The sequence below is a fragment of the Felis catus genome, chromosome F1 (genome assembly GCF_018350175.1).
Source record: "Felis catus isolate Fca126 chromosome F1, F.catus_Fca126_mat1.0, whole genome shotgun sequence".
Taxonomy (NCBI): Eukaryota; Metazoa; Chordata; class Mammalia; order Carnivora; family Felidae; genus Felis; species Felis catus.
In genome coordinates, this window is record NC_058384.1 from 8,693,776 (window position 1) to 8,714,839 (window position 21,064).

The following is a 21,064-nucleotide window of genomic DNA, read 5'->3' on the forward strand; positions in this document are numbered from 1 at the left end:
ATTCCCATGGTTGCTTATACAAAGATATGCTCTCACATCATCTCCTGGGTTCTTACGTGTCTGTAGTAATGTTAGCATTGGGCCGTAGTTGGCTTTCTCCTTTGCCTGGGCCTTCATAAAAGAAGCTTTAGAGAGCAGAAATTGAAGACACAACACCAGTGTTTGCAGAGATCTCAGATTTTCTGTGTAAGATAATTTCCTCAGTGGTATCAGCTGGACTTCATTATCGAAAACTGAGGGTGGCATAGCTTAGCGCAATGGTGGGAATTATAAAAGCACCTCCAGAACTAACCTTACAAAAAAGTGAAATTTACACTCTTCATCCAGCAGATCTATTCAGCACTTGCCATATATATAGTTTATCTTGAATTTCATGAGATTCAAATATCATATGTTATGGAAAATGGCAAAAAAATGTCCTGGAAATCAGGATTGTACCAGAGGGCTCTGATTGTCTTGATGGTATCATAAGAGTTGCTAATAATCCTGAAATAACTTAAGGAACATTATTTGTCAATATCAGAGCTGCTGTGACCTCCGCACTCCCTCTGGCACCCATCCTGTAAATCTGTTGCCCAGGTGGGCTTCCCCTGGCAGCAAGGACACGGAGTCCTCAGAAAAATGGAATTAAAAAGTCATATTGTACTCAGGGAAGATGTTACAGCTTTCTCTCTCCTAGTGGAAAAACAGTTGATGATTCTGAAATGTAGTAAAGGAGATGCCAAGAAGCCTTCAGTTTACAATGAGAGATTCTTTCAGTTGACAGAAGATTATGGAAATAATCAAATGTGCCAATAATGATTCCTTCTTCATGCAGTTCCTTTCAAAAAAATGGTGTTATCTGTGTCTCTAGATGTTAAAGCTCATTTGATTTGTTATTTAAAAGGCTTTATTTTCCCTCTTATTTAATAAAAATAAAGAAAATTTCTAAACATATATTTTTTTTCCTTTTTTTAATTTTTAAAAATATAATTCATTGTCAAATTGGTTTCCATAAAATACCCAGTGCTCATCCCAACAAGTGCCCTCCTCCCTGCCCATCACCCACTTTCCCTTCTCCCCCATCCCCATCAACTCTCAGTTTGTTCTCAGTATCCAAGAGTCTCTTATGGTTTGCCTCCCTCCCTCTCTGTAACTTTTTTTTTCCCCCTTCCCCTCCCCCATGGTCTTCTGTTAAGTTTCTCAGGATCCACATATGAGTGAAAACATATGGTATCTGTCTCTCTCTGCCTGATTTATTTCACTTAGCATAATACCCTCCAGTTCCATCCACGTTGCTGCAAATGGCCAGATTTTATTCTTTCTCATTGCCAAGTAGTATTCCATTATATATACAAACCACATCTTCCTTATGCATTCATCAGTTGCTGGACATTTAGGCTCTTTCCATAATTTGGCTACTGTTGAAAGGACTGCTATTAACATCGGAGTACATGTGCCCCCATGCGTCAGCATTCCCATATCCCTTGGGTAAATCCCTAGCAGTGCTATTGCTGGATCATAGGGTAGGTCTATTTTTAATTTTTTAAAGAACCTCCACACTGTTTTCCAGAGAGGCTGCACCAGTTTGCATTCCCACCAACAGTGCAAGAGGGTTCCCGTTTCTCCACATCCTCTCCAGCATCTATAGTCTCCTGATTTGTTCATTTTAGCTACTCTGACCAGTGTGAGGTGGTATCTCAGTGTGGTTTTGATTTGTATTTCCCTGGTGATGAGTGATGTTGAGCAACTTTTCATGTGTCTGTTGGCCATCTGGATGTGTGCTTTGGAAAAGTGTCTATTCGTGACTTCTGCCCATTTCTTCACTGGATTATTTGTTTTTTGGGTGTGGAGTTTGGTGAGTTCTTTATAGATTTTAGATACTAGCCCTTTATCCATTATGTCATTTGCAAATATCTTTTCCCATTCTGTCGGTTGCCTTTTAGTATTGTTCATTGTTTCCTTTGCAGTGCAGAAACTTTTTATTTTGATGAGGTCCCAATAGTTCATTTTTGCTTTTAATTCCCTTGCCTTTGGAGATGTGTCGAGTAAGAAATTGCTGCAGCTGAGGTCAGAGAGGTTTTTTCCTGCTTTCTCCTCTAGGGTTTTGATGGTTTCCTGTCTCGCATTCAAGTCCTTCCTCCATTTTGAGTTTATTTTTTGTGAATGGTGTAAGAAAGTGGTCTAGTTTCATTCTTCTGCATATTGCTGTCCAGTTCTCCCAGCACCATTTGTTAAAGAACTGTCTTTTTTCCATTGGGTACTTTCTTGCTTTGTCAAAGATTATTCGGCCATACATTTGTGGGTCCCATTCTGGGTTCTCTATTCTATTCCATTGGTCTATGTGTCTGTTTTTGTGCCAATCGCATACCGTTTTGATGATTATAGCTTTGTAGTAGAGACTAAAGTCTGGGATTGTGATGCCTCCTGCTTTGGTTTTCTTCTTCAATATTACTTGGGCTATTCAGGGCCTTTTGTGGTTCCATACAAATTTTAGGATTCTTTGTTGTAGCTTTGAGAAGAATGTGGGTGCAATTTTGATTGGGATTGCATTGAATGTGTAGATTGCTTTGGGTAGTATTGACGTTTTAACAGTATTTATTCTTCCAATCCATGAGCATGGTATGTTTTTCCATTTCTTTGTATCTTCTTCAATTTCCTTCATGAGCTTTCTATAGTTTTCAGTATATAGATCTTTTACATCTTTGGTTAGGTTTATTCCTAGGTATTTTATGGTTCTTGGTGCATTTGTGAAGGAGATCTGTTTCTTTATTTCTCTTTCTGTTGCTTCATTATTGGTGTATAAAAATGCAGCCAGTTTGTGTACATTAATTGTACCCTGCGACTATGCTGAATTCAAGTATCAGTTCTAGGAGACTTTTGGTGGAGTCTTTTGGGTTTTCCATGTATAATATCATGTCGTCTGCAAAAAGTGAAAGTTTGACTTCATCTTTGCCAATTTTGATGCTTTTGATTTCCTTTTGTTGCCTGATTACTGATTCTAGGACTTCCAGCACTATGTGAAACAACAGTGGTGAGAGTGGACATCCCTGTCGTGTTCCTGATTGCAGGGAGAAAGCTTTCAGTTTTCCCCATTGAGGATGGCATTAGCTATGAGCTTTTCATAAATGGCTTCTATGATGTTTAAGTATGTTCCTTCTATCCTGACCTTCTTGAGGGTTTTCATCAAGAAAGGATGCTGTATTTTGTCAAATACTTTTTCTGAATCTATTGACAGGATCATATGGTTCTTATCTTTTATTAATGTGGTGTATCACATTGATTGATTTGCAAATATTGAACCAGCCCTGCAGCCCAGGAGTGAATCCCACTGGATCATGGTGAATAATTCTTTTTATATGCTGTTGAATTCAATTCACTAGTGTCTTGTTGAGAATTTTTGCATCCATATTCATCAGGGATATTGGCCTTTTTTTTGTTTTTTGTTTTTTGTTTTTTTGGTTGGGTTTTTGTCTGCTTTGGGAATCAAAGTAATGCTGACTTCATAGAATGATTCTGGAAGTTTTCCTTCCATTTCTATTTTTTGAAACAGCTTGAGAAGGATAGGTATTAACTCTTCTTTAAATGTCTAGTAGAAATCCCCAAGGAAGCCATCTGGTCCAAGACTCTTAGTTGTTGGGAGATTTTTGATGACTGATTCAATTTCTTCATTAGTTATGGGTCTGTTCAAATTTTCTATTTCTTCCTGTTTGACTTTTGGTAGTGTGTGGTTGTTTAGGAATTTGTCCATTTCTTCCAGATTGTCCAGTTTTTTGGCATATAATTTTTCATAGTATTCCTTGATAATTGCTTGTATTTATGAGGGATTGGTTGTAATAAATCCATTTTCATTTGTGATTTTATCTTTTTGGGTCCTTTCTCTTTTCTTTTTGAGAAGCCTGGCTAGAGGTTTATCAATTTTGTTTAGTTTTTCAAAAAACCAACTCTTTGCTTTATTGATCTGTTTTTCTGTTTGTTTGTTTTTGGGTTCTATATTGTTTATTTCTGCTCTGATCTTTATTTCTCTTCTTCTGCTGGGTTTGGGGTTTCTTTGCTCTTCTGCTTCTAGTTCCTTTAGGAGTGCTGTTAGATTTTGTATTGGGGATTTTTCTTGTTTCTTGAGATAGGCCTGGATTGCAATGTATTTTCCTCTTAGGACTGCCTTTGCTGCATCCCAGAGGGTTTGGATTGTTGCATTTTTATTTGTTTCCATATGTCTTTTAATTTCTTCTCTACTTGTCTGGTTGACCCATTAGTTCTTTAACCTCCATGCTTTTGGAGGTTTTCCAGACTTTTTCCTGTGGTTGATTTCAATCTTCATAGCATTGTGATCTGTAAGTGTGCATGGTATGATCTCAGTTCTTTTATATTTATTGAGGACTGTTTTGTGACCCAGTATGTGATCTATCTTGGAGAATGTTCCATATGCACTCGAGAAGAAACTGTATTCTGCTGCTTTGGGATGTAGAGTTCTAAATATATCTGTCAAGTCCGTCTAGTCCAATGTATCATTCAGGGCCATTGTTTCTTTACTGATTCTCTGTCTAGATGATCTATCCATTGTTGTAAGTGGATTACTAAAGTCCCTGCAATTATCACATTCTGATGGATAAGATTGCTTGTGTTTGTGTTTGTTTTAAATATTGGGCTGCTTCCGAATTCGGTGCATAGACATTTATAATTGTTAGCACTTCCTGATGGATAGACCCTGTAATTATTATATAATGCCCTTCTTCAACTCTTGTTACAACCTTTAATTTAAAGTCTAGTTTGTCTGATATAAGTATGGCTATTCAAGCTTTCTTTTGACTTCCAGGAGCATAATATATTGTTCTCCATCCCCTCACTTTCAATCTGAAAGTGTCCTCAGGTCTAAAATGAGTCTCTTTTAGACAGCAAATAGATGGGTCTTGTTTTTTTATCCATTCTGATACTCTATGTCTTTTGAATGAATTTAAATTTTTTTATGTTTATTATTTATTTTTGAGAGAGAAACAGAGTGTGAGCAGGGGAGGGGCAGAGAAAGAGGGAGACACAGATCCAAAGCAGGCTCCAGACTCTGAGCTGTCAGCACAGAACCCAACATGGGGCTTGAACCCACGAACCATGACACCATGACCTGAGTTGAAGTCGGACACTTAACCAACTGAGCCACTCCCCATGAACATCTTTTTTCTTATAAATACCATTATGTTTGAATTTCAGTAAAAATATCATACTTTCTTTATTTTTGTCAAAAAAATAAATCATTGAAAATGATGAGTGGAAAAAATTGGCAAAGACCGAGATGTCTTGATTTATAACACTATCTTTTATTTTCAGTAAGTGCCTTCATGTTAACAAGCAGGGAAGATGTAATTAATTTTTTTTTCCTTTTAGCGGTTTATCTCTGCAAGAGAACAATGCAAAACAAGGCAAGGCTGGAACTAGCTGACTATGAAGCTGTAAGTACTAAGGACTTTCTGGCAAAGAATGTCATAAAACGAACAGGAATAAGGCCTATGGTCATTTCTGGGAATTCTGTTGACTTTCTACATGCCTGGATTTTAAGGACCAGATTCCCAGGGATCGAGCATCATAACAGCCCAAATCCCTGACTTGCTTGCTTCCTTGGAGACGGTGAACTTCTACACACACAAATTCATGAGAGAAGGGAGGAGTATGTCTTACTTGCTAAACTCAAGTGTGAAAATGTGAGATGTGTCCTGCATATAGTAAAGACATCCAAACTTAGAGAAGTAAAGAACATTCACTTTGGGTAAATGGTTTTTGCGGAACCTTCAGGTTGGTCACCATCAGCAGGTAAAATTTATCTGATGTAATTTGTTCTGACAATTGCTATGTTGTGATTTACTGGCTTTGAAGCACTGACTAGAAATGGTAGTAGTCTTCTGAGGGTTTACATTCTTGTCAGGAACTGGATGGATTGACTGAATCAATAGTAAAAATGTATTGCTTTTCTGTTCCTCACTAAAATGGGCACAGAAAACTCCAATAGGTTAGTACTGAGCACTTTTTATATACAAAGTAATTTTAGTATTTTAGATGTTTGCTTGTATTCTCTCAAGTCAATTATTCATAAACATTAATATTTGTGATAGGTTTCCCTGTTTCCTCTGTTAATATGAGGATGAGTTATATTCAGTGAACATGACTCATCATTCAGAACTGGAGTACACTTACTACTTTAGAGACTATATTTTCTTGACAAATTCATACGGTAGATAAATGAGAAGGGAGTAGTGATCATGAGCACCAGAAAGTCTTCACCTGTGGTGTATTTTTCAGGAGAGCCTGGCCAGGCTGCAGAGAGCATTTGCCCGGAAGTGGGAGTTCATTTTCATGCAAGCAGAAGCACAAGCAAAGTGAGTCCTTGTGAGTCTTTTGGAAAACTTGTTCAAGTTGCGGCCTTTTGTCCAGAGAGGTGCTACAATTAATATCACTTATTATCCATTGTTACCATGTTGACAGAGTGGACAAGAAGAGAGACAAGATTGAAAGGAAGATCCTCGATAGCCAAGAGAGAGCATTCTGGGATGTTCATAGACCTGTGGTAAGCATGACTGCCCACGTTATCTCCAGTTCATAATCTGAGCCTTTGGAAAGTGAAGGGTGCCTGAGAAAGTGAGGGAAGAATGAGGTAACCCCATCACTCTTCCACAAATCTTGATGATTTCATTAAGGAAGGATTGCCACTTTCGTGTAAGATGACCAGAATTCGGTAGTGTCATGCTTAATTTATAAAGTCATGAATTTTCCCAATATGACATCACTCTTGGAATTTGAGGTACCTGATACTTTTATACCCTTGAAAGAAAAAAGACTTCAACAAAGCAGTCTTACATAAGCTGTGTGATCCAGAGTGACAAATAATGAATGTCCTTGATTAATGCCAGAAAACTCTGTAAGGAATTCAACACTGGTTATGGGCATTCACAAGAAAACATGTCTGATCTCATATTTTTCTTTATATTTTAATAGTATGTCTTTGTTTTCTATATATTTCTTTAAACACAAGCAAAGACAGGCTGTCTTTAAACAGGCAAGACATTAGAGAATAATATTTCTGTAAGTATTATTAGAATAAATATCAGGATCACAGCATGAGCCAAATCAAGATTGATGAGAATATTTTAAAATTTTCCTCTCAGCTTCCTTCAGGATCAGACCAAAATAGATCTGCTTTCCAAAGATTTACATATATATATATATATATTTCAATTTCAGATAACAATGCAATTGTTAAATTCTATATTGAATTTTTCTCTCTTTGAATTTCTAGATTAGAATTGAGAATTAACTGGCTTCTTTGCTCAATATTCAGTTTGAGTTTTGTTACTCATGGTGAAAAAGGATTATAAGGTCACATGCATAAGAATGGAAAGAATATGAAGTAGGATTTTGCTTGCTTATTTGTTTGTTTTAAGCTGTCTTTGGAAACCAGTCAATACATTATGTTTCTGTGTTTATCCACTTTATGCCCCTGGACATCTGGTGGCCCATCGCTAGCCTTGTTCAGCTTTCATGGCCTGCATCCTCCTGTCAACTCAAGAGGGTTGCTCATGAGGACTTATTCCATGGTCCTTGGCCCTCTGTGTGGCCCTGTTGGAGACAGAACTTGTACACAGTTGTTTCTGCTCTGTCTAGTGTGAGTCATGCTTCAGTCCTCTGTGTCTCCCTGCAGCAAAGAACACATATGAATGCTTTCCAAGGGGTCCCCTGCTACACCCCTTACTAGGCTTCCAATTAGAAAATCATCCTAAGGAGCACCCAGAAGGAGAAACCACCCTGAATATATATAATTCATTTCCTTTATTCAGCGTGTAGGTGCTGATGACAGCAGTTACAAATGTTGAGGAAGCTAATCTGTGGGATCTCTCTCTTAGTATCATTCCTACACTTTTCATTTTATTTAGGCTATTATTTTCGAACTTGAAATCTATCTCTTAGGTTTAGGCAATAGGAGAATTATAACATGACCTTCCTTGGTATTTATCAACCAATATATCTGGAATGATCTGATTGTGTTGACTCTTCTCTTCGAAGGGATTATTCTCTATTCACCTCTAAAACTTACTTTTTGAAACGTCTGAAGGATAGCCTTTGTCCGCAACTTTTTTAGGTAAATGGATCAGTCCTGTAGACACATGCCAACACAATGACTAATCACTTTTTCCTTCAAAAGCCATATCTGAGGGGCGCCTGGGTGGCGCAGTCGGTTAAGCGTCCGACTTCAGCCAGGTCATGATCTCGCGGTCCGTGAGTTCGAGCCCCGCATCAGGCTCTGGGCTGATGGCTCGGAGCCTGGAGCCTGCTTCCGATTCTGTGTCTCCCTCTCTCTCTGCCCCTCCCCCGTTCATGCTTTGTCTCTCTCTGTCCCAAAAATAAATAAATGTTGAAAAAAAAATTAAAAAAAAATAAAAATAAAGAAAAAGCCATATCTGAACCCCATGAAACACAGAATACCTCAGCATGCCACCCTTCCTACAATGTGCAACATCATGTAAGAATTCTACTTACTCTGTATCAACATGTGCCAGGCGTTGTACTGCATGAAATGTTGATTAAAACATAGTCCTTGATTCCTAAAATTCACATCCAGTGGAAGCATTTTATGAACATAGTCACGAACCCTTTAAGACAGGCATGACTGCACATGTGTTTTCTTGGGGGAAAATACAGATGGTCATGGGATTTATATGACTTGCCCATGTACACAAGGCTAGTAGTGGCCTGAACCAACTATTTTCTACTCCATAGTCTGATTCACAAAGGAAGGGGAGCAACAGGGGAGTAGAGTGGCTCCAGTCAAAGAAAGCAGCTGCAGCAAGAGTGAGATGCTCACTGCATGCCTCCATTCTGAAAAAAAGAGGGGATAAAAAGTTAGCAATATTGCATGTGTGATGTGGCTATATTTATAGGTGTCTTGTGACAGGAATATTTTACTAGTATATTTTACTTCTGGTTTTTGAATATTCTTTTTTCATTCATTTTACTGTTTTCAAGAGCCCAAAGTCAAAGCCATCTTTAAAACACTGTAGGCCACACATCCCTGATCTAGGGGCACCCAGCTACCATGTAGGGAACACCGTGGTCAGGTGTTGTTATACAATATGAAATCTAAAGGGCCACTTCCAGTAGTGTTTCTCCAGTAAGTACCATCTCCTATATTCATATAGAATAATCTTGTGTAACTTATTAGTATTTCAAGAACAATCTAAAATTTTTATAAATATATTGATAAATCTAGTCCACATAAATTACTAGTACATTAAAAAGATCACAAAGAATGCCCTTGTTTTTATTTTGGTTTCAAAAAGACTAATTATAAAAATATTAACTGACCACTATAAGTCTTAAAAGTCTAGAGATCGATATTCCCATTAGAATAAAAAAAAAACTCTACTCAAATTTCACTGGTTTATAATACAACCTAATTGAAAGACCTTTAAGTCACATAATTACATTTTCCTGGATTGATTTTAGCTTCATCAATATAGAAAATATCTCTGTTTTCAAAAACCAGAAATGGAGTTATTTTAATAACTCCATTATTTGTTGTTGTTTTTTTCATTTTGTCTCATCTTATAAAATCCTACCATTAAACATTTCAATAAAAAATATAACAGAGAGGGGCGCCTGGGTGACTCAGTCGGTTAAGCGGCCGACTTCGGCTCAGGTCATGATCTCGGGGTCCGTGAGTTTGAGCCCCGCGTCGGGCTCTGTGCTGACAGCTTGGAGCCTGGAGCCTGTTTCAGATTCTGGGTGTCCCTCTCTCTGACCCTCCCCGTTCATGCTCTGTTTCTGTCTCAAAAATAAATAAATGTAGGGGCGCCTGGGTGGTGCAGTCGGTTAAGCGTCCGACTTCAGCCAGGTCACGATCTCGCGGTCTGTGAGTTCGAGCCCCGCGTCAGGCTCTGGGCTGGTGGCTCAGAGCCTGGAGCCTGTTTCCGATTCTGTGTCTCCCTCTCTCTCTGCCCTTCCCCTGCTCATGCTCTGTCTCTCTCTGTCCCAAAAATAAATAAACGTTGAAAAAAATTAAAAAATAAATAAACGTTAAAACAATTTTTTTAAAAACATATATAACAGAGAACAGTTAATCCTCATGAAGATTTTATTAATTCAAGTATCTGCCACATTGCATTGTTTGGTTTGCTTTGATTTCATCTGGTTTTACTCTGGCATTTACTTAATCAAAAATGGGTTGGAAGCCATTAGCTAGAAATGTAGTGGAGAAAGGGAAATCTCAGCAGCTCAGAGTCTTTAAAGTATACTTTAAAAATTAATTTAAAATATTATATTACATAAATTTCTACTTGAAGAATATATAGAAATATATGTAATATGGTTTTACTTTTTAAGAAACCATGAGGCCACTTAACATATAATCTTTCTATTGCACTTAATACCATTATGAAATAAATTTAGCTTCTCTGAGCATGCTTATATTTACTCCAGAAAAGTAAAGTCACTAACCCCAAGAAGGACTCTTCAGTTTACAGGGATTCCACATAGAATTGTCAAAAACTAACTACTCAAGAACATAATTGGAGAAATACACTAAATTGTAGTAAATGTCAAATAATTTGGGATTTACGTTAATTTTTGTATTTAATGTTTCAACATTTTAATGAAGCCCCTTCAAGGGCCAACATATTCTTGGTCTGTATTAATAGAATTTTAGGAACTAATTCAATTGAAGTAAAAATTACCCTTGTCACAGTGCTGAGGAACTCAATTTTAGAGTTTTGTGCCTAGTTCTAGAAACCATACTTAAAAAAAAAATGTGGCTGAGCTGTAGTTGAGGTGAAAGTTAAAAGGGCAAGGTCAAAAATAAGAAAAAAATAATTGTGGGGCACCTGGGCAGCTCAGTCGGTTAAGCGTCCGACTTCAGCTCAGGTCATGATCTTACAATCCGTGAGTTCAAGCCCCGCGTCAGGCTCTGTGCTGACAGCTCAGAGCCTGGAGTCTGCTTTGGATTCTGTGTCTCCCTCTCTCTCTGCCCTTCCCCTGCTCATGCTCTGTCTCTCTCTGTCTCAAAAATAAATAAAAACATTATTTTTTAAAAAAAATAAAGAAAAAAAAGAAAAATTAATTGTGAAATTATTAGAGAGATTAGTGGCCTTAAGGATAAGAAAACCCAAGAAAGTTGTCTTCATATTTTGGAAATTTGATTAGGTGGAGTTGGAATGAGGCTTATTCTTTTACCCCATTTGGACTCTGTATGACCAATGTGGAAACAACTGGAAAATTAAATCTCAATGTAAAAACTTCATTAATACTTAACTCAATATCATTGCCAACCTTAAATGATAGGAATGATTAATTCAAGTATACTTTGAAATTCATTCGCCAGAAATATGGTAGAGAAAAGGCAATTTTCTCCTTTTCTCCTTTGTATAGTGAGATTAGTAATTTTTAGTGGTCCTTCCAGCATGAAGTATCAGGAGTTAGTTCAACGTGGGGCACCTTGGGGCTCAGTCAGTTAGGCATCCCATTCTTGTTTTTGGCTCAGGTCGTGAGCTCATGGTTCATGAGTTCAAGTCTCACATTGGTTCCACACTGAGAGTGCTTGGGATTTCTTTCTCTCCTTCCCTCTCTGCATCCTTCCCCCACCCCCCCCATCTCCAAACAAACAAACAAACAAACAAAAAAGAATTAGATCAACTTCTTTGCTTCCCAAATCTGTTAGTTTGGGATTGATTCATGCCATGTACTTCAAAAAAGGCTTACAGAATAAAAATACTTAAGTACAGAAAATGGAAATGTACTTCATTAAAAGTTCAAAATAAAAATAATAATCTTAATTCTTCCTGATTTTAAATTGAACATATCTTCATCACAAAATAGTGAAAATAGTTATTATTTACCTATAGCTTCCACATGCAATGGCTTATTCTTACATATATTACCATTTATAAATTAATTTTTCCATTTACGGAGGTATAATTGACACATACTATAGAATAACCTTAAGATACACAACATAATCATTTGATATATGTGTATGTAGCAAAATGATTACCACATCCATCACCTCACATAGTTACAATTTTGTGTGTGTGATGGTAACTTTTAACATTTACTTTCTCAGTACTTTTTAAAATATACATACTTAACTATAGTCACCATGCTGACATTATATTCCTAGGACTTATTTATCTTATACTGGAAATTTCTACCTTTTGGCCACTTTTACCCATTTCCTTCATACACACACTCCATGCCTCTGGCAACGACTAATCTGTTCTCTGTGTCAATGAATCTGTTACATTTTTTTAGATTCTACATATAAGTGATCATAGAGGATTTGTCTTTCTCCGTGACTTGTTTCACTTGGCATAATGTCCTCAAGTTTCATCCATGTTGTCATAAATGGCAGGATTTCCTTCTTTTTACGGCTGAATAATATTTCAGTGTGTGTGTCTGTGTGTGTAACACATGCCACATTTTCTTTATTCATTCATGTGTTGATCAACACTTAGCTTATTTCCATATCTTCCTATTATAAATAATGCTACAATGAACATGGGGATGCAGATAGTAATTGCAGGTAGTAATTTCAGGATAGTAATTTCTTTTCATTTAGAAATACATCAGAAGTGAAGTTGGTAGATCATATGGTAGTTCTGTTTTTAATTTTATGAGGAACCTCCATAGTGTTTTCCACAGTGGCTGCACCAGTTTGCATTCCCACCAACAGTGCATGAGGATTCCTTTTCTGCACATCCTCTCTAGCACTTTTTCTCTCCTGTGTTTTTGATAATAACCTTTCTAATAGATAGGAGGTGATATGTCATTGTGATTTTTATTTGCATTTCCCATATGATTAGTGATGTTGAGCATCTTTTCATGTATCTGTTAGCCATTAGACATCTTTGAAAAAAACATGTCTATTCAGATCCTCTCCTAATTTTAAATTGAATTTATTGTTTTGTTATTGAGTTGTATGAGTTCTTTCTATATTTTGGATATTAACTTCTCATCCAGTATATGGCCTGCAAATATTTTCTCCTATTCTATAGATTGCCTTTCATTTGTTGAATGTTTATTTTGATGTGCAGAAGGTTTTTAATTTGATGTAGTCCCACTTGTTGATTTTTTGTTTTGTTGCTTGTGTTTTAGGTATCATAACCAAAAAATCATTGCTAAGACCCATGGAAGGAGTTTTCCCCTATTTTTTTTTAATGTTAATATATTTTTGAGAGAGAGAGACAGATAGGGCAAGCTGGGGAGGGGCAGAGAGAGAAGGAGACACAGAATCTGAAGGAGGCTCCAGGTTCTGAGCCGTCAGCATAGAGCTCGAGATCATGACCTGAGTAAAGTTGATACCCTAAACAATTGAGCCACCCAGGTGCCCCACCCCCTATATTTACTTCTAGAAGTTGTATGGTTTCAGGCCTTACATTTAAGCCTTTATCCATTTCAAGTTATTTTTTTTAACATATTGTTCATTTCAAGTTAATTTTTGTGAGTGGCTAAGATACTGGTCTAGTTTCATTCTTTTTCATGTGAATATCCATTTTCCCAGCACTATTTATTGAAGAAACTATCTTTCTTCCTTTGAGTATCTATTCTCCTTTGTCAAATCTTAAGTTGATCAGGGGCACCTGGGTGGCTCAGTGGGTTAAGCGCCCGACTTCGGCTCAGGTCATGATCTCGCGGTCTGTGGGTTCGAGCCCTGCGTCGGGCTCTGTGCTGACAGCTCAGAGCCCGGAGCCTGTTTCAGATTCTGTGTCTCCCTCTCTCTGACCCTCCCCCGTTCATGCTCTGTCTCTCTCTGTCTCAAAAACAAATAAACGTTAAAAAAATTTAAAAAAATATTAAGTTGATCATATATGCATGGATTTATTTCTAGACTTGATTTTGTTCCATTGGTAGGTATGTCTTTTTTATTTCCATTGCATACTCTCTTGATTACTGTAGCTATGTAATATCATTTGATATTGGGAAGTGTAATGCCTCCAGATTTGTACTTACTTCTCAATATTACTTTGGGTATTTGGTGTCTTTTGTGCTCCATATGAGTTTTAGGCTTTTTTTTCTATTTCTATAAAGATGCTACTGGAATATTGATAGGAATTGCATTGAACCTACAGATAGCTTTAGGTAGTATGGACATTTTAACAACATTAATTCTTCCAGGCCATGAGCACAGAATATCTTTCCATTTATTTGTGTATTCAGTGTACAGGTATTTTACCTCCTTGGTTAAATTTATGGATTTTATTGCCTAAGGATTTTATTGTGCTTGATGCTATTGTAAATAGTATTGTTTTCTTTATTTCTTTTTAAAATAATTCTTCGTTAGTGTATGGAAACAGTAGTGATTTTGTATGTTGACTTTTATCCTACAAATTTACTGAATTTGTTGATTAAATCTAACAGGGTTTTTTGGTAGACTCTTTAGGAATTTTATATATAATCATGTCATTTGCAAACAGAGGTAATTCTATTTCTTTCTCTCTGATTTGGATACCTTTTATTTATTTTTCTTGCCTGATTACTCTGGCTAGGACTTCTGGTCGCATATTAGCATTTTTAATGGTTTCATTGACACTAACTTCAGAATACTTGTTTTATATTTGTCAGACCATGGTCTTAAGAGCAAAGAGTGTGTCTTCAGTGCTTCAATGTAGCATTTTGTAGGATACAACTTAATTTGAAATCTCAAACCAAGTAATTGAGAGATCAGGGAAATATGAAATATGCAAAGGATTTTTCTAAAAGTTAGGTGCAGATTTGGAATGCTGAGTTTGTTTTAGGGCATGCTGAGTATGACAACATAACATCCAGATGGAAATGCCTATAGTTATAGATTTGTGACATAGTTTAAGGGATGTTTTAGGGCCATCAAATTAATTTTGAAGCTCATTATGTTAAGGGTAACAATTGAGCCTCTGAGGCAGGAACTGTTTGTCTGTGGGAAGCAACAGAGTCAAAGAAAATTAGTAATTCATTTATAAGTTTTCTTATCTTTTTCTTCTTTATATATAGTCCCATAATTCCAGAAAATATGTTTAAGCTCCCTATGCATTTTTTTCTTCAAATAAATCAGTATGAAGCAGTATTATGAAGCATGTGTGTGTGCGTGTGTGTGTAAATTTATTAAAATGTGAAGTTTTGGGGTACCTGGGTGGCTCAGTTGGTTAAGCATCCAACTCTTGATTTTGACTCAGGCCATGATCTCATGGTTGGTGGGATTGAGCCCTGCATCTGGCTCTGCATTGGCAGCACAGAGGCTGTTTGGAATTCTCTCTCTTCCCCTCTCTCTCTGCCCCTCCTCTACTCACACATGTGTATTCACATGTTCTCTCTCTCTTTCAAAATAAATAAACTTTAAAAAAAATATGAAGTTTAAAGGTGTCTGGGGGAAGAGGTGATAGATCTGCATAAGTCCCATAAGATTCAGAGTTGCTAAGACCTATTTGGTTAGATTTTGGTGATTCTGCCTGAAGTCCAATAATAGAAAGGAGCAATGAGGTTCTTGAAATAAAATCATCATAGAGGAAAAAAGGAAGTCTAGTGGAGACTTTCACAATGGTGGTGGTGTCCTGGGTCCAACCAAACTTGTGCTCCACAACTGTGGATCCAGCTTACATCCTTTAAATTGACTTTTGTTTTGTTTTGTTTTGTTTTGTTTGTGTTTTACATTTCTTCAGCTTTACTGAGGTATAACTGACAAAATTGTAAGATATTTTAAAATGGATAACATGGTGATTTGATATATGTATACATGGTGAAAGGATTCCCCCCACCAAGTTAATTAACACTGACTTTGAGGGTTAATCCAAAAAGCTGTAATTTAGGGAACATAGGCCCTTTTACTTCTGGGCATAGTCAGATGTGTGCCCTGAGAAGTGGAGTTGGCTATATATAGTGTGCCACCCCTCCTCTTCACCTGGAAAACCCACAGTTGCCTAGTTATACTTTGAAGACAGGACTAAAAAGAAATATAATTTGTACCACAAACTATAAAGCACAAGACTATAATTAAAAATATTCCTGCAGGGGTGCCTGGGTGGCGCAGTCGGTTAAGCGTCCGACTTCAGCCAGGTCACGATCTCGCGGTCCGTGAGTTCGAGCCCCGCGTCAGGCTCTGGGCTGATGGCTCGGAGCCTGGAGCCTGTTTCTGATTCTGTGTCTCCTTCTCTCTCTGCCCCTCCCCCGTTCATGCTCTGTCTCTCTCTGTCCCAAAAAAATAAATAAACGTTGAAAAAAAATTAAAAAAAAAATATTCCTGCAGATATGCTATTGGAGATACCAACATGGCACATTTTCTTGGGAAAAGGGTAGGGAAACCTAGCATAAGGTCAAGGGACAGTTATCTTTTAAACTTTTATTAAAGTATAACATACATACAGAAAACTGCATAAAGCATAAGTATCAATGAATTTTCACAAACTGAACCACAGCCATGTAACAAGCATCCAGTTTAAAAAATAACAAAAAACAAAACAGCAACAAAAAAACATTATGAGGATCCCAGAGCCCCACTAGTGACCATTCCAGTCATTACTCTCTCTACCAGTAGTAACTTCCCATACAATGTAGATGTTTGCCTGCTTTTAGTCTTTATATAAATAATAAATTTATAGAAACTATCAACATGTACTCTTTCGTATTAAGCATCTTCATATGAGTTTTTTTTTCATATCATTGAAGGTAGTTGTACTTTGCTATCCTCAATATTTTATAACTTTCATTACATGGGAGAAGGAGACTTCATTATATGCTGATGATAAATTACCTTCCATATGATTAATACTCCATCATCTCATCCATAATTTTGATATTCAACTTATAATTTTCACTAACTCATTATATTCAACTTGAGTTCAACTTGAGTTCCTTCAGACTTATTCATCACACAAAACCATCAATTCAATCTTTTTTGTGTTTAGGTTCAAAAGTGATACACACCACAAAAACAAAAGAGAAAAACAAGGTAAATGACACCATATTATATATAGCAAAAGAGTGATCTTTTAATAAATATAGAACTTGTAAATCAGTGAGAAAAAGTCAAAGAAATGTTTAAAATGCAATGAAAAATGCTTACTTTTTTTTACCTATCAAGTTTGCAAAGATTTTTTTTTTAATTTTTTTTTTCAACGTTTATTTATTTTTGCGGCAGAGAGAGACAGAGCATGAATGGGGGAGGGGCAGAGAGAGAGGGAGACACAGAATCGGAAACAGGCTCCAGGCTCTGAGCCATCAGCCCAGAGCCCGACGCGGGGCTCGAACTCATGGACCGCGAGATCGTGACCTGGCTGAAGTTGGACGCTTAACCGACTGCGCCACCCAGGCGCCCCCAAAGATTTTTTTTAATAGGAAATGTATTGTCAAATTGGTTTCCATACAACACCCAGTGCACATCCCAAAAGGTGCCCTCCTCAATGCCCATCACCCACCCTCCCACCCCCCATCAACCCTCAGTTTGCTCTCAATTTTTAAGAGTCTCTTATGCTTTGGCTCTCTCCCTCTCTAACCTCTTTGCAAAAATTTTTTTTAAAGGATAATACCACAACCATTTATTTTATATGTAGTCTTACCATCTTAGGCCCAGAGGTAGTTATTTGGTTGTTGCAGAGGAGTAAGTGGATAGGTAGGTAGTTGGAAAAATGGATGGATAGATACACAGATTGTTACATAGACAGGCTGATGTGTGCATAGAGAAATCCCTGAAAAGGGTAGATACACAAATATCAACAGTAGTGTTCTCTGAATGTTGAAATTCTGTTTATTTTGTCTTCTCTCTCTCTCTCTCTCTCTCTCTCTCTCTCTCTCTCTTTCTCTCTTTCTGATTTGTATTAAAATTAGAAACTAATGGGTGTTTACATATATAGTTGTGGGTTCGGTTTCAGCTTTGTCCAGCAAAGCCAAGGACGGCAGAAAGTATTACTCAAGACGCCATGCAAGTCAAGAGAGGTGAGAGGGAGGCCAAGGGAAGTCTCCCTGAGCTTCTCTCAGGCTCCCGTATTTATTGAGCATACATTCAGGGAAACATTGCACAATCTGTCAGTATTGGCTACGTGCCAGTAAGGACGTATAGAAAGCGTGCAGAAAAACAAGTTAAGACAGGATAAAATATTCCATGAGATAACATGGTCTAAGGAATTTATGAGTATAGGTAGGACCTAACCCCTAGATACACATTAACTAGATAAGCAAAGTGTGGCTGCTGTTTTCAGCAAGGCCAGAAAGCAGTGTTCTGCTTTCCAATGCATTTCCTGTAATCTCCTAACCCAGGACATAACCATTTGATTTCCAACATATAATAAGGAAAAACAATAATAGTTTTAAAAAGTGAATCAAGACTTTCAGTCCAGCATACAAAGACCTTGGAAGTTGTCACTTCCATTCTCATAACAGGAAGAAGCTGAAAATCAACAGCCATTTTTAGATGCATCAGGGAATGATGTCTCAGGGCAAACCGGTGTCAGTCCTCAAAACTGGAGAGGCAGACAGGCGGTTACAGGAGATCACAACTGACCAGGGAAAATCCCAGGAACAGAAACCTCTACAGGACCCAGTGCTGGGGTAAGAAATCTTGAGCTATAATTGACAAATTGCTAGAGGCTCAGTGTAGACAAGCTTCACAATGACAACTCCAGGGGAGGCCAGTGTTAGGGGCAGGCCCCACACTTTTGTGAGTTTTACCTCCAGAATCTCTACTAGATTCAGACTAGATTCAAAGATCTGAGAAAAGTCCCTTCCTGCTTTTCACAGAGGAAAGGGAAAATAAACTATTTTTAAATATGCCCAGAACATTCTCTTCTTTGTAAAAAGACTAGCCTTCAAGAGAAGCAATAGAGCCAAACTGACCAAGGTTTTACCAAAGCCTAACCAACTCAAGCTTCCCTCTAGTTTGAGAGAGGGGAAAATATCTTGTAAAGGTTACAGCCCAGGAGCCACAGGCTCCCTAGAAGACTAATACCTAACCATACACTGTCCAGTGCTTCCCCTTGCCCAGGTATAACCACCACATTAGTAGTGCTAAGTAACAACAGAGGATTACAGGGGAAGGAGCTACACATCTCAGATCTTAAGATGCCTAGGTTGTCTCCCCAAGACAGCTGGGGAGATAAAAACAAGAACCTCAGGGAAAATTTTAGTCTCTGATAACTAGAGCAATAGAAAACAGTAAACACAGTCTAACCCCTAGGCAGATAAACATAAACCACACACTGAATGCTTTTTTTTTACTTCAGTTACTTTTATCCAGAACATCATGTATGTCTGGCTTTCAACAAAAAATTGAAGATATAGAAGAAAAAAGAAAAAGAAAAGAAAAAAGGAAAACAGTTTGAAGAGAGATAAAGCATTAGAATCAGACTCAAATATGGCAGAGATAGTAAAATAATCAGACCAGGAATTTGAGAAAAGTATGGTGAATAAGCGAAGGCTTCTAATAGGAAATGTTGACAACATGTAAGAGCAGAGGTATGATATAAACAGAGATATGGAAACTCTAATAAAAAGTCAAAAGGTGGGGCCTCTGGGTGGCTCAGTTGGTTAAGCATCTGACCTCAGCTCACCTCATGATCTCACAATTTGTGGGTTCAAGCCCTGCATCGGGCTCCATGCTGACAGCTCGGAGCCTGGAGTCTGCTTCAGATTCTGTGTCTCTCCCTCTCTCTGTCTGTCCCCTGCTTATGGTCTGTCTCTCTTTCTCAAAAATAAATAAACATTAAAAAATGTTTTTAAGTCAAAAGGAAAGGCTATAAATAGAAAAAAAAATACTGTAGCAGAAATGAAGAATGCCTTTGATGAGCTTATCAATAGACTGGACATGGCCAAAGGAAAAAAAAATCAGTGAGCTTGAAGAAGTATCAATAGAAAATTCCAAAACTAAATTCTATAGAGAAAAAAAAAAAAGAACAACAAAAAAGAAACAGAACAAACTATCCAAGAACTGTGGAACAATATTAAAGGTGTGATAGATAAATAGTGAGAAGACTAGAAAGAGAAGGAAGACAGAAAGGAAGAATTGAAACAATGACTGATTGAAGCAACAATGACTGTTAATTTCCAAAAATCAGTGCCAAATTACAGAGCCACGAAGCTCAGAGAATGTCAAACAGAGTTAATACCAAAAAATCTGAGCGTAAGTATATTGCATTCAAACTGCAGAAATCAAGACCAAGAGACAATCTTTAAAGAAGCCAGAGGGGGAGAAACTCCTTACCCATACAGAAGAGCAAGGATAACAATTGCACCAGACTTATTTTCAGAAAGCATGCAAACAAGAGAATGGAGTGAAATATTAAGTATTTGCATGGCTAATTTGGAAAACCATTCTGCGGTTTCCTACAAAATGAAACATGCTCTTACCATGTATTTACCAAAATGAGTTGAAAACATGTCTACACAAAAACCTGGACATAAATGCTTATAGAAGCTTTATTAACAATTGTCAAATCTTGGAAAAAAGCAAGATGTTCTTCAGTAGGAAACTGTGGTCCATAAACTGGAATATTTTTCATCAACAAAAGGAAATGAGCTGTCAAGCTACAAAAAAGACATGGGTGAACCTTAAATGTATAGTGCTAAGTGAAAGCCAATCTAAAAAGGCCATGTACCGGGGCGCCTGGGTGGCGCAGTCGGTTAAGCGTCCGACTTCAGCCAGGTCACGATCTCGCGGTCCGTGAGTTCGAGCCCCGCGTCGGGCTCTGGGCTGATGGCTCGGAGCCTGGAGCCTGCTTCCGATTCTGTGTCTCCCTCTCTCTCTGCCCCTCCCCCGTTCATGCTCTGTCTCTCTCTGTCCCAAAAATAAATAAACGTTGAAAAAAAAATTAAAAAAAAAAAAAAAAGGCCATGTACTACATGACCCCAGCTCTGTGACATGCTGTAAAAGGCAAAACTAGACAGGAAAAATATCCATAGTTTTCAGGGTTTGAGATAGAGGCAGGAACTGGTGAACAGGTGGAGCACAGGAAATTTGGGGAGCAGTGAAACTAATCTGGAGGATATCATAATGGTGGATACATGTCCTACATTTTTCAAAACCCATAAAATTACAGCACAAAGAGTGAACCCCAGTGTTTGCTGCTGACTTTAGTTAACAATGATGTATTAATAC

At 37.6% G+C, this 21,064-nt stretch overlaps 1 protein-coding gene across 8 annotated transcripts in view; it reads left to right on the forward strand.

Moving 5' to 3' along the window:
• RGS7 (regulator of G protein signaling 7) overlaps nucleotides 1-21,064 on the forward strand; it is a 516,676-nt gene that overhangs the window by 421,960 nt on the left and 73,652 nt on the right. For all 8 annotated transcript variants that reach the window (XM_023247637.2, XM_023247632.2, XM_023247635.2 and 5 more), the window contains exons 7-9: nucleotides 5,359-5,423; nucleotides 6,268-6,344; nucleotides 6,451-6,532. In XM_023247637.2, coding sequence (XP_023103405.1) covers nucleotides 5,359-5,423; nucleotides 6,268-6,344; nucleotides 6,451-6,532 — 224 coding nt within the window. The remainder of the gene's footprint in view (nucleotides 1-5,358; nucleotides 5,424-6,267; nucleotides 6,345-6,450; nucleotides 6,533-21,064) is intronic.